The following is a 14,264-nucleotide window of genomic DNA, read 5'->3' on the forward strand; positions in this document are numbered from 1 at the left end:
GTATGACTGAAGTATTTCATTAGCAGGGCACTCTCTGCCACTTGCAATCAATGCAGGAAAGACATCTAATTTGTCATCAGAAACACAGTCTTAGTTGTAACAACGTATTCAATGATTTTGCTTAACCGAATGTGAAAAACTCATTTAAAAAAAAAAAAACCCTTAAGGACGCTTGTCTAAATTATGCACCCAGACAAGGCCGTCAGAGCAGTGAGAGACTATGGAAGGCTGGTTAAATCATCACCTTTGGCATTTGGTTGCAGGAAAAGCTCCGCTTTTCTTTTCCCGTTGGCATGAAGTGATCGCCGCCGGGGTGTGCACAGAACACCTTAACAACTTCGTAACTTCACAATATTTAGCTGTGTGGCATATGGGCCCCTGGTGTCTCCGCTGCTCAGATGTTGGTGGCGGGTCTGAGTGGGTGGCAGCGGGATCTGGCTGGGATCCCTTTTCCTAGGTGTCCAACTCCAAGGGGGAAAAAAAAAAAAAAAAGAGTCCGGCAGGTGCCTGGAGGCCACGCCCCCCGCCCCCCTGCTCTGTGATTGGCTGCCTGGGTCGTGGTGGGTGGGGCCCCCGCCGGGTCCGGGTGAAGTTGGGTGTGTGTTGCGCGGGAGGGCGGGGGGCGGTGGCCCGCGCTGGGCGCTGGGGCTGTCAGGCTCTCGTGGCCCCTGCCAAGTGCACCGAGGTGTCCGTGCGCGCTGCCTCGCTGCCGATCGGGAGTTAGCTGTCCTCCCTCCGCCCACGCCTCTCTCCGTTAAGCCCGGGGTCCTCCCGCTCCTTGGTCGGGGCCTTTACGGAGTGGGGACCTCGCGTGGGCGGCAACAGCCTGGTGGCCCCGGGGCGGCGGGAAGCCGAGGCGACCTCCCCGCGTGCGCGCGCGCGCGCGCGCGCGGCGGCGGCAGCGGCGGCGAGCGTGGGGAGACCCCCCGCGGGGCCGGGCTTGCAGACACCCGGAAGCGGATCGGGCCTCGGTGCCCGCGCGGGCCTGGCCGGGGCCGGGGGGAACCGGGGTGTCTCGGGCGGCTGCTGAGTAATCCAGCCCCGTGCGCGCGCGGGCGGGCGGGCGGGCGGGTGGAGGTGCCCACGTGCCTCTCCTCCTCCTCCTCCTCCTCCTCCTCCCGCGTCGCGCTGCAGCCCCGGGGCCGCGGCTCCTCCCTCGCGTCCCCTCTCCCGGCTCGACTCGGATCGGGGTGTCCCCCTCCCTCCCTCTACACCCGCTGCAGCCGACGCCCCGACCTCGCCTCTGCGCTGCGCGCCCCCACCCCAACCACTAACCTCAACCTCCAACCTCCCCTCCCCCGGGGCCTCGCGCGCCCATGGCCGGCTCGGAGCAGCAGCGGCCGCGGCGGCGGGACGACAGCGACTCGGATGCTGCGGCGGCGTCCCTGCAGGACGCGGAGCTGGCCCTGGCCGGCATCAACATGCTGCTCAACAATGGCTTTAGGGAGTCCGACCAGCTCTTCAAGCAGTACAGGTGACCCATCGTGCGCTCCGCTCCCCCTGTCCTTGTCTCTGCCACGAGCGACCTCCTCTGTCGTTCATTCCCCCCTCCCCGCCATCGCCTCCCTGGCTTCTGCATCTTTCCCTCCATCCTCCCCTTTCCACCCCACCCCGTTGTCCCTTCCTCTGGGAACCCGCAGTCCGTCTCACTTTCTCCCCTCCGAGGTGGGTCCAGTGTTTGCCCAGATGCGCTCTCAAGCAGTGACCCTGGGCGGTCCCCTCCCCACACACCCATCCCGCGCCTGTTGGCTTTGGGACGTGATGTATTTAAGGACTTGCCAGGGATGAGAGTCTGGCCAGCCTGTGTGACCGTCCCCTCACCCCAGCATGCCACCATCCACCGCGTCCTCTCCGTTCCTCGCCCCTCGCACGCCTTTGCCTGGCTCTTGCATCCAGAACGCTTTTATTGTTTAAAGACAGACATGCATAATTGTCACAAAAGCGCAGGAAATTTCAGATCAACCCAACTGCTCTGCTCGCTCGTCTCTCTGCCGGTCCTTGAAGAAAAAAAAAAAAAAAAAAAACTAATCATAACACAACTCGGTCCTAGAAGCGAGTTTCTAATGTCTTTCAAGCGAGCGTAATCATTAAGAATTTCTTTAGTGTAAAGGAAAGGAAGAAGAAAATAAGAGATTTTTTTCTTCTTCTTAAAATATGGAACAGTGGGAGGAGAAACACGTGTGTTCCGTTGATTTTGTTTGTTTGTTTGTCTTTAAAAAATAAAGCGAAAGAACGGAAGCCTATAGCTTTTTTGTAGGTGTGGGAGGAGTGTGGGTTTCTTTGGGGACCCATAGCGTCCCTCTTTCGGTTTAAGAAGCAAGTTTGTGATTTGCCCTGGGAGTGCTTAGTGGGTCTCCTGGACACGTTTAAAGGCCACATGCTTTACACTTGGTCGAACCCCACCCCATGATGTGGATCAGACAGACAGACGAGCAGACTGTGGTACAAGTGTGACAGAGACTCAGGGTGCCAGCAAAACTGACAATAAATGCTAGACCTCAGAGAAGGGTGCTTGCTGGCCAGCCAAAGGGCCGTTCTGAATGGTAAAGCAGATTATCTTCCAACGATGAACTTTTCACTAAAGTCGGGTTACTTTTAAGTCAGCTTTTCACCCACTCATTTTGGGTCTGAAAACAAAACAGCAACAACAAAAATATTGTAACGTATCCAGATATCTTATTTTTGAAAACCACAAGCCCGGCTTTAAGTCTCAAGGGCTGACGGAGGAATCCAGACTAAGTAGTCATGTCATGTCATCTTTTTTTGTAATATGTTGTGGGGGTGCAGAGTCTCCTATAGCTCTGGCTGCCTTGAATTCCCTGTATAGCCTCTAGCTGGTGGATGACCTTGAACTCCTGACCCTCCTGCCTCCACCTCGCAAGTGCTGGGATTACAGGCTGTGCCAATGCCACCATGCTGTTTTTAATTTTTTTTTTTAATTCCCTGAAAACGTATCTCATGAACAATGAGATTTTTTTTTTTTTTTTTTTTTATGAGAGAGAGGAGAGAGAGAGAATGAGAATGGGCGCACCGGGCTCTAAGCACTGCAAACTAACTCCAGATAACATGTGCCACTTTCTGTATTTGGCTTTCTGTGGGTACTGGGGAGTTGAACCCTGATCGTCGGGCTTTTCAGGCAAGCGCTTTAACCGCGAAGCCATCTCTCTAGGCCCTGTACTGCTTCGGTGCCCTTAAGTACTACTTTGTGGTGCTACAGTTGTCGCATTGAAAGCAAGAAACTTCAGCCTTGTCTAGCCAGTTTTATGTGCTGTCAATGGAGGGCAGGTGAAACGTTGACTGTAGAGATGCACTTCGAATGGTATTTTTCTGTAGGAATTATATACTGTGTAGCTAGGAGCTGTCTGCTTCTATTTCCAAATTGGAACGATCAAGAAAAAAAAAATATATATATATATTGTAATAGGTGTTTTCTGCCAAGCGCACACGCCAGGCACATTCCCTTATAGAGTCTCACTGCTCTTATTACAGCCAGGGACAGAGACTGAGTGTTTAGCATGGGCCAGGATACAAGACTGTGGCTCTGAATTCAAGACTTTTTACCGTTGTACCACCTTCACCGAAGTTGCTGTCCATTTGGAATCTGCCCTGAGACCTTGCTTGCTGGCATTGTTTCTAAGCTTTTGTAGATGTGGAGGGAACGGGAACCGTGACAGCATTACCCTATGGGTGTTCCCTGGCACCATCTGCTGTGCCTGTGACTGGGATCTCTGCTTTCTTCCCGCCTGCCTCCCACACACACGAGCAGCTCCTGGCCCACACTTCGGGGAGCTCAGTAGCAGAGTGGCCCGGGCTGGGTTTCTGGCAGATCTGGTTTTACCACCTTTGCGGATGCTGACTTGGGGTTTTCTTGAAAACCACTTCCTTGCCCTGTAAAATAGAACAGCAGTCATAGTACCGCCCACCACCGGGGTGGCTGTTAAAAAAGATCAATAAGATGAGGGGCTGGGGAAATGGCTTAGTAGTTAAGGTGTTTGCCTGTGAAGCCTAAGGACCCTGGTTCGATTCCCCAGGATCCACATAAGCCAGATGCACAAGGGGACGCGTAGCGTCTGGAGTTTGTTTGCAGTGGTTAGAGGCCCTGGCATGCCCATTCTCTCTTTCTATCTGCCTCTTTCTCAAGTAAATAAATAAATTAAATTAATCAACAAGATGAATCTGGTGTCTAGCCCAGGGTAAGCAGCCGTCTTTGTACCCATTGCCTTTGCTATTAGTATTGGCCTTGCTTGGACTGTATGGTGGTCAGCACAAGACAAAATACCCCCTACGTAGCTCACTTCAAAGGTGGGTTCCATGGCGACTGGGAAGGTAGCTCAGCTGGCAAAATGTTGATCATTGGGGGGAAGAAAAGCCAGACATCGTGGCCCCCATTTATAACCCCAGCATTTGGGGTGGTGGTTAGAAGGAGGGTAGAGACAGCCAGCTCCCTGGGTTCATGATCCAACATGTTGAGCTATTTGGTAAGTTCCAGGTCAGTGACTCTATCTCAAAAAAAGGTGGATGGACCTTTAAAAAAAAAAAAAAAACTTTAATTTTTTTTTAGAAAAAAAAAAGGAGGAGGGTTGGAGAGATGGCTTAGTTGTTAAGGCACTTGCCTGCGAAGCCTAATGACCCGGGTCCGACTCCCCAGAACCCATGTAAGCCAGATGTACAAGGTGGGGCATGTGTCTGGAGCTCATTTGCAACAGCTAGAGGTACCAGAGCGTTCATCCTCTCTCCCTCCCTCACCCTCTCTAATAAACAAATGAAAATAAAATAAAAATATCTTTTTTAAAAAGGTGGATGACCTTAAAAAATAAATTTAGTTTTAGAAAACAAGTATAGTGCCTGAGGGCCAGTGTCTGAGGAACACCTGAGGTCCTCTGCCTGCACGTGCAGAAGCACACGTCACGTACCTGTCACCCACCTTCACATGGTCTACTGCATGCGCACACACAAAAGATTGAGGATCCTGTTAGAACATTGAGAAATTTATCTTCCTGTCCCAACAGTGAAATGGCCTTCAGGAAACTCACCACTGGCTTATGACAAGTGTTTAAGGACTACCTCTAGCTTAGCTTGTCCATAGAAGTAAACCTGATTCCCAGCTCTGTCTCCTCTTTCTTGTGTATTTTATATTTTATTTATTTATTTAAAAGAGAGAGAGAGAGAGAGAGAGAGAAATAGACAGAGGATGGGCATGCTAAGGCCTCTAGCCACTGCAGATGAACTCCATGCTTGTTCCACCTTGTGCATCTGGCTTATGTGAGTCCTGAGGAATTGAACCTGGGTTCTTTGGCTTTGCAGACAAGTGCCTTAACCACTAAGCCAGCTCTCCAACTCTGTCTCCTTTTTGATTATATCTAACAGTGGCCCACTGTCCTCTTCTGGTATAACTTCCAAAGACTTTTCCTCTAGTTGAACAAAGAAACATTTTGTATTTAGTGTAAGAGTAACTTTTTTTTTTTCTTTTTCAAATAAGGAGGTCATTTCTCATGCCACTTTACTGAGATGAAAAGTTTCATCAATAGCTACCTAATGAGAAATGGTTACTTTGAAAGAAACTGCTTATCTTGAAGGCCATTCTGAATTTATGTAAAGTTTGAATTGTACAATTCAGATATTGTTCCCATAGGAATTAGAAATATCTGCGTGCTAGAGGCTTTTCATTTGAGATCGTCAACAAGCCCTTGATTGGAATCTGCAAACAGAACTGCCCCTTCTCTTAACTACAGCAGTGGTAATATAGAGGCTGCCTGTTGCTGGAGCTGAGCCACTGTCAGGCACTTGGAGGTGTTTTCCCAGAGACCAGGGCAGATGTGTGCAGGGGTATTAATATGGTTTGTGTCTTTCAAGGGTCTCTTGTGGTTGAAGCCTTGGCACTGTGGGAAGGGGCGGAACTTTTAGGAGGTAAGAGGTCATGAGGTCATTGGGGGGCACCAGGTCATTTCTCGTGGAATCTCTAGGTAGCTCTTGGGAGAAGGTTGTGACTAAAAAAGCCAACCTGGCCCCACCCTGTTCTCTTTGTGCTCCTATCTGGGGCGTGACAGTTCACGGCTACATCAGCTCCTGTCATCGTAGGCTGATGTCTGCCACCCTCACCGGAGGCCAAACCACTTGGACCTGTTGATCTTGAACTTTGAACCTCCAGGATGCTGAGCTTAAGGAAAAATCTCTCTCTTAATAAGCAGCTCACGTCAGGCATTTTGTTATAGGTGTGCAAATGTGCCTGGCTGACACGTCCTGTATCAGGGCTGCTCTGCTCTGAACTGAAGTCCATGCATTTTAAGTTGGTGATATCGATCATATGGGGATTGTTTGTCTCTCTTTCACTCCTTCCCATCCTCACACAGATTTGGCTCATAGAAGGCATATGGGCACAAGGACAGACTGGATAAGGTGCACGAGGCAGGCTAGCTTTATTGGTGGTGTGCTGAAGGTAAAACTGACTGCGGGAGGGGGCCAGAGCCATATCCACCAGTCACTGCAGTGTGTAGGAGCAGAGATCAGCAACATTTAACCAGCCAGAGGATGCTCTACCCAGGAAATGGAGTCTAAGCTTCGCGGTGAGGCAGAAGTGAGCCAGGCGGAGAAGAAGGGCTGGGGGAGGGTCAGAGAAGAGGGGGCAAGGTTTAAGCCAAGCCTAGAAGAGGCGACAGAAAACCCAAGAACATCGGGAGGGAAGAGGTCAGAACTGCAGTCGGTTGCACTGGGTAGCTTGTAGTATATATGTTTTCTTCCATTCTCTGGTTGGTCCAAGTTTCCCAGGAATCAGTGCATTAGACATCAACCCACGTTCCCCACGACCATCCTCCACAATGTGGGATGGACTCTTGGCTCCTTGGGGTTTCTGGACCCTCCTTTCACCATTTTTTTCCCTCTTTTTGACTTGAATGATAAATATAAAAATACAAAAGTAGCAAGTGGGCTGTTAGGACAGGGGAAGCACATCGATTGCTGAGGAAGACAAGGAACATTTGGAGACCTTGACTCCAATATTCTTTGTAGTTCTTATTTCTACAGACCTGACACTTAGCCCTTTTCTCCTTTTTTTTTTTTTCTTTTTGGTTTTCCAAGGTAGGGTCTCACTCTAGCTCAGGCTGACCTGGAATTCACTATGGAGTCTCAGGGTGGTCTTGAACTCATGGCGATCCTCCTACCTCGGCCTCCCAAGTGCTGAGATTAAAGGCGTGCGCCACCACGCCTGGCTGATTTTTTTTTGTTGTTTGACCTGAAAATATCTGTAATCCTTTTCTGGATACTACTAGTAGTACCAATTCCTGGCAGTAGCTAATTTTAAAAAGTCACATTTAGGGCTGGAGAGATGGCTTAGCGGTTAAGCGCTTGCCTGTGAAGCCTAAGGACCCCGGTTCGAGGCTCGATTCTCCAGGACCCACGTTAGCCAGATGCACAAGGGGGCGCACGCGTCTGGAGTTTGTTTGCAGTGGCTGGAGGCTCTGGCGCGGCCATTCTCTCTCTCTCTCTGCCTCTTCCTCTCTCTGTCTGTTGCTGTCAAATAAATAAATAAAAATAAAAATAAATTTTAAAAAGTCACATTTAGTCATTGTCGACTAACTAAGCCCATTAGACAGCATGCTTAGTGTGCACAAACCCCGAGTGCTGTGTTAGCAGCTAGTTCAGCGAGGTGACCCTCTTCCCCTGAGCTAGTTGAGAGAAGCTATAGGAAGTAAAATGAAATTTTGATGACTCTGAGAAAACAGAGAGAAGTCTGGGTTCAGCAATGAGATTTTAAAAAATGCATAATGGTTATTATTATAAAATGTTCACTGATGATAGATCTGCAGAAATGAAGAAGTCTTTGGTAGAGAATGAAGTCGCAGATGAGATCGTGAATTTTGGTTTTCTTTTCACATTTTATTTTATAATTACATAATGGCAAAGGTGTCTCAAAATCAAAAGGTAGAAAAATTCATGGGGGAGAGAGCAAGAGAGAGAGAGAAACAGAGGGTGTGTGTGTGTGTGTGTGTGTGTGTGTATGCATGTATGTGTAAATGAACTTATGGACTCTAAATTGCTGAGCACGATTTCTGGCACATGTAATAAAGCCATGAACTACGTGGCTGTATTTTGAGAGCATGCCGACTGTGGAACTAGTATTGCTAAAGACACAGTTCAGTAGAATTGGGGGCAAGGGGGTGAGGAGTTGGTAAACTGTGGCCCAAGATCCAAATCTGACCTACTGCTATTCGGTACAAATAAAGTTTTATTGGGAGATGGGCCAACTTGTTTGGTTATGTGTGGTCTGTGGCTGTTTGTACACTACAGTTGCAGAAATAATTAGCTGTGACAGAAATTGTGTGGCCCGTATAGCCTCAAAGACCCTCTGGTCTTGGCAAGCTTGTCGATGTTGGGACAAAACGTGGGCTTTACAGGGCTGGAGAGATGTCTTAGCGATTAAGCGCTTGCCTGTGAAGCCTAAGGACCCTGGTTGAAGGCTCCATTCCCCAGGACCCACGTTAGCCAGATGCACAAGGGGCGCATGTGTCTGGAGTTTGTTTGCAGTGGCTGGAGTCGCTGGCGTGCCCATTCTCTCTCTCTCTCTCTGTCTCTCTCTCTCTGACTCTTTCTCTCTCTGTCTGTCACTCTCAAATGAATAAAAATTAAAATAAAAAAAAATACAAGTAAGAGACCAGTAGTGTGGGAGTTTCTTCCCTTCCCCAAATGGTGTCAGATTCTCGGGCGCAGAGGAAGCTCTCTGAGGCTGCCCTTGTGTTGTGGAAGCTGTGGCCGCTCATAGGCACCAGTAGGTCTGCCCTGAGTCCATGAGAAATCCACAGACGCAGAAATGCAAGAAAAGAAGAAGCAGTGAAAAAGGAAGAAAGAAATGGTTTAAGGAAAAGTCAGTAACCTCATCTGTTGACTCTTCCCACCCTCCTCCACTCAGTGGTGTGTCTGTGAAAAGACACCCCCCAACCCCCCACAACTTTCAACCCTGTATGAAAAGGTCCCAATTAAATATTCATTCAGAATTCATTTAGCTTAACTGGGATTCTTTTTAAAAATTGCAGCTGCCCATTGAATAATGGGAGGCTTAGAGAAAGTTATCAGAAAAAAAAAAAAAGCATTGTTGCGCTATATTGGGTGTGAGCGCATGCATGTGCCTGCACTTGTACATTTTGCATTTAAAGATGTGAGTCCTGGGGCTGGAGAGATGGCTTAGTGGCTAAGCATTTGCCTGTGAAACCTAAGTACCCTGGTTCGAGGCTTGATTCCCCAGGACCCGCATTGGCCAGATGCACAAGGGAGCGCACGCATCTGGAGTTTGTTTGCAGTGGCTGGAGGCCCTGGCGCGCCCATTCTCTCTCTCTTTCTCCCCCCCAAACACACCGGGGTATTTCCGGAGCCTCTACCCATTACAGGCTGTTTGAGCTCCTAAAATACTGTTTCCACACCCCATCTTCTTTACCAGGGCAACCCTCGTAGTCAGCAACAGCAGTGAGACCCCAGAGAGGACTCTGGGAGAAGCAAGCATTTTTAAAGGAGTCCAGGAATCTGATGGCCATGTAGCCAAGATGAGTTTACCCATGGTTTCAAGGCTGTGCCTAGCTCTAGCCCTGTGCCGTGCAAGGCAGTTAGGGCAGGATGAGGAGGAACTGGTCTCTGCCTCAGCCCTTCTCTGTGGTTTTAGTGTTCGTGGTTTCAGTTACTCACAGTCAGCCCATGGGTTGAAATGGAATATTCTAGTAATAAACACGTTCTACTTTAAAAAAATTTTTTTTTGTTTATTCTTACTTACTTATTTAAAAGTGACAGACAGTGAGAAAGAGGCAGAGAGAAAGAAAGAGAGAATGAGCACGCCAGGGCCTCCAGCCACTGCAAACGAACTCCAGATGCGTGCGCCCCCTTGTGCATCTGGGTAACGTGGGTCCTGGGGAATCGAGCCTCGAACCGGGGTCCTGAGGCTTCACAGGCAAGCGCTTAACCGCTAAGCCAACTCTCCAGCCCATGTCCTACTTTTGTCTCACTATGTAGCCCAAGCAGGCTGCATCCTCCTGCCTCAGCCACCAAGGGCTAGTGGTACAGGTGGCTCAGGATCCTCTTGGTCGTAGGGTGTCATCCCCCACAGGGGCTGAGGAGATGGCTCAGCCGTTAAAGGCTCTTGTTTGCAAAGCCTGTAGGCCTGGGTTGGATTCCCCAGTACTCACCTAGAGCCAGATGCACAGAGTGGTGCCTGCATCCAGAGTTCATTTGCAGTGGCAAGAAGCCCTGGCATACTGATGCTTTTGCGTTCTTTCTCTCCCAAATAAATTTAAAAAAAAAAATTTTAATTTGTTTGAGAAAGAGGCAGAGAGATGGGGAGGAAGAAAATGGGCACGTCAGGGCCTCTAGCTGCTGCAGATGAACTCCAGCTGCATGTACTCCCTTGTGCCTCTGGCTTACGGGGTTCTGGGGAATCGAACCTGGATCCTTTGGCTTTGCAGACAAGTGCCTTAACTGTTAAGCCGTATGTTCTTAAAGGGATGTATCCCCCACAGATACGGGGATCTACTGTATTTCCTTCACCTCTTATTCTGCTCCCAGCACCCTAAATTCATGAGTCTGGTACTCATTCTATAATGTGGGTCTAACTTGACGCTGAATAGGATTTTGTGTGTTAAAGTGTGCGGAAAATGCATCCCAATTTCTGGTCAAGTGGCTGTGGAGGCATCTTTTGTGTAAAACCATTTATAAATTCACTGTGTAAGGAAAGCCGGCTATCGCTTGTTGATCTCCTTGCTTTCTCCCTCTCTTCTTTCTTGCTCAGGAGTTGCAGGATGTAAGCAATGCACACGCGCGCATGCCAGCAAACACACACACACACACACACACACACACACACGTACAACGCATAGTCACTCCTGCATTATAAGAAAACCGTTACTATGGAGACAGCTGCAGATAGTCAGGAAGGGGATCTGAGTTAGAACTCCAGAGTTCATGACCAGTCACTGCTTCATACAGGACTTAGGCAGAAAGCCGGTTTTTCTTTCAAGGGAGCATGGCCCATCTAATATCTCTGTTCAACTCTGCCTCAAAAAGAGTCGCTTCGGGCTGGAGAGATGGCGTAGCGGTTAAGCGCTTGCCTGTGAAGCCTAAGGACCCCGGTTCAAGGCTCAGTTCCCCAGGTCCCACGTTAGCCAGATGCACAAGGGGGCGCACGCGTCTGAAGTTCGTTTGCAGAGGCAGGAAGCCCTGGCGCGCCCATTCTCTCTCTCCTTCTACCTGTCTTTCTCTCTGTGTCTGTCGCTCTCAAATAAATAAATAAAATAAAATAAAAAAAAGAGTCGCTTCAACATTTGGTCTTGTCCCAAACTCTAGTGTCTGTGAAGTCACTCACGGAGGTGACTTCTCCCTGGAATACATCAAAATAAACCTAACGGGAAATAATGCTCGCTGAGTGCCAGGCTGCACACAGCCTTGGGGTATTCGATGGCTCACATAGTCCTGCCCAAGCCTGGGAGGGGTACCCGGATCATCTCCCTTGGGCAGAGGGTGGGGGGAGGAATGCAGTGACATGAAACAGCTGCCTCAAGTCACACAGCAGAGAGAACACGGGGGTGGATCTGCTTCCAGGGTCTCTGATCGCTGGCCTTTCCCTAGAGACGTCACAGGGGAGAGGTCATTGAAGAGACCTGCCCTTGGGGGATGAGGGCTCTGGGCACTATGCAGACCGCACCCCAGTAGCAGCAGACTCCCCCATCAAATGCCAGAGAGTCCTCCGTAGGGAGTTTGCTACTCCTTGCTTTAGACCCTGTGGCTTGCTGACTTGGAGAGTTGAGCATCAGTTCTTTGGCTTTGCAGGCAACCGCTAGGCCAACCCAAGGGACCATTTTCTAACATGTGGGGACATAGGACAGAATGCTTTCTGTGTGATTTTTCTGTAACTGGTAACTAGTAGGAATGGGGGTGGACGCTACACAATTTCATCTCTGATAGGGCACCTTGGTACACATCTGTGGAGCCCTCTGTGGCCCCACCCTCAGCCAGGACATCACCGGCAACCTGGAGTCCATGTTAACTCAAGCTGTTCTTCGGTGCTCCATTGCACCAGTGTTCCTCGTTGGGTGGGGCTTTTCTAGAAAAATCTCCGTGTGAGCCTGCTGCTTCTTATTCCCAGATGAGTGTTGCTGTCTCCTAATCATATAGACAGCTGTCTTTGCTCGAGGAGTGTTCTCCCTCACTTTATAGCCGCAGCAGGCTCCTTTGGGTTTTACTTGCTGTAAATTATTCATTCACAAAACAGCCATCAAGGAGAACCAGATTTGTACATGTGTATCCATTTATTTCATCCCAGATGAAGCTTTTTGGTATTATTCTATTAGGATGGGGAGGAAAAAAAAATAAAAGGACAGTTTGCATCCCAAATCAAGTTGAATTTGCTAAATGACAGAGATTCATTAAAAAGCAGTTGGATTAAACTAAAATCCATGTCGTGTGGCCTCTTTAGGATCTCTCCCAATAGAGTGAGTCACTGTCAAAGCGTTGAATACTTTTGCCTCCTTCGCTGAGAGCTGTGGATGGCAAGATCACAAGTTATAGATTGTCAGGAGATGTTTGGAACAAGACAAGCCTTCATATTGTTGTGTCTTGCAATTACTCTCATCCCTTCTCTATCCAGATAAAAATAAGTCAGGGGATAGACTTCATCCGCTCGACACTGTTGTGATGTGACTCTGGAACCCTTCCTGGCTAGAGTGGGGCTGTGTTGGAGTACTTAGGTTTCACATGATAGCCAGTTTCACATCAGTTTAATGGCGCAGGGAAGAGTTTTGTTTACATCCGAAGTGCTATTTGCTTCAGCTGTCAGCCACATATGTGAATCCAAAAAAATTTTTTTTCTGGTTATTTCTGCATTGATATCCTCATTAGTTTGAATTCTCAACATTACAAAGTGAGAAGTGACTCCTCTTGAAATAGCATAGAAAAAAAAAACAAGATTATCTTGCGCTGGGGAGATGGCTTAGCCATTAAGGCACTTGCCTGCAAAGCTGAAGGACCCAGGTTCAATTCTCCAGGACCCACGTAAGCCAGATGCACAAGGTGGCGCATGTGTCTGGAGTTTGTTTGCAGCAGCTAGAGGCCCTGGTGCTCCCATTCTCTCTCTGTCTCTGTCTCTCCCCATCTGCTTCTCTCTCTTTCTCTCTCAAATAAATAAAATAAAAATAAAATGTTTTTTAAAAAGAAACAGATTAGCTTATGTATAGAGAGAAGGGGGTGTGAGGGGAGGAGATGACCTTCTCAAGTAGTTGAGCCAAGCCTGGGGACTACAATGGTAGAAAACTGGAGGCTCTCTTTCTGGTAAAATTGCTGGTGCAGAACTGAGCAGAAATGAGAAGACACTTGGGTGAGTTTCTGTAGCCCCATGATATCTTGGACTGGGTTTCTGAGAGAGGTTAGCTTGAACTTTGGAACTTTTCTCTTGGTAGAAGAATATTGACTTATCAAGCAGCAAAAACCCATCAGAAATTTTAAAGTATACACACACACACACAACCCATATACTTAAAGAAACATCTGAATAGTGACATCAGCCCAGATGAAATTTTCTGGACCTGTATTCTCATGAAAACAAAAGGAAAAATGAATGTAGATGTCTTAGTGAATGACAGACCACCTATGAAGTTCACAGAGATTGCAACTCACAAACCACAAAAGGGTAGAGAGTAGGGCTGGAGAGATGGCTTAGCGGTTAAGCGCTTGCCTGTGAAGCCTAAGGACCCTGGTTCGAGGCTTGATTCCCCCAGGCCCACGTTAGCCAGATGCAAGAGGGCGCACGCATCTGGAGTTCGGTTGCAGTGGCTGGAGGCGCTGGTGTGCCCATTCTCTCTCTCTCTCTCTCTCTCTCTCTGCTTTTCTCTATCTGTCGCTCTCAAATAAATAAAAATAAAATGTTTCTAAAAAAATGAACAACAACAAAAAAGGGTAGAGAGTGGAACGGATGTGTTTGTGCACATTTACGTTGTATGTCAGTCTATTAGCATTGTACAAAGAAGATATTTATTTATGTTGTTTTTTAAAAAAATATTTTATTTATTAGAGAGAGAGAGATAAAGAGGTGGATGGAGAAAGACAGAGAATGGGTACACCAGGGCCTCCAGCCACTGCAAACGAACTCCAGATGCATGCGCCCCTTTGTGCATCTTGGCTTACATGGGCCATGGGGAATCAAACTTGGATCCTTTAGCTTTGCAGGCAGGAGCCTTAACCTCTAAGCGATCTCTCTAGCCCCAAAGAAGATTATTTAAAAGTCTTCAAGGGCTGAAGAG

At 48.4% G+C, this 14,264-nt stretch overlaps 1 protein-coding gene across 1 annotated transcript in view; it reads left to right on the forward strand.

The window, feature by feature from the left end:
- The first annotated feature begins 1,316 nt into the window (after nt 1-1,316).
- Nucleotides 1,317-14,264, forward strand: part of Ttc39c (tetratricopeptide repeat domain 39C) — a 129,287-nt gene continuing 116,339 nt past the window's right edge. The window contains exon 1 of the mRNA XM_004654836.2: nt 1,317-1,474. Within this exon, the coding sequence (XP_004654893.2) occupies nt 1,317-1,474 (158 nt within the window). The remainder of the gene's footprint in view (nt 1,475-14,264) is intronic.

Source organism: Jaculus jaculus, chromosome 15, assembly GCF_020740685.1.
Source record: "Jaculus jaculus isolate mJacJac1 chromosome 15, mJacJac1.mat.Y.cur, whole genome shotgun sequence".
NCBI classification, from domain to species: Eukaryota; Metazoa; Chordata; class Mammalia; order Rodentia; family Dipodidae; genus Jaculus; species Jaculus jaculus.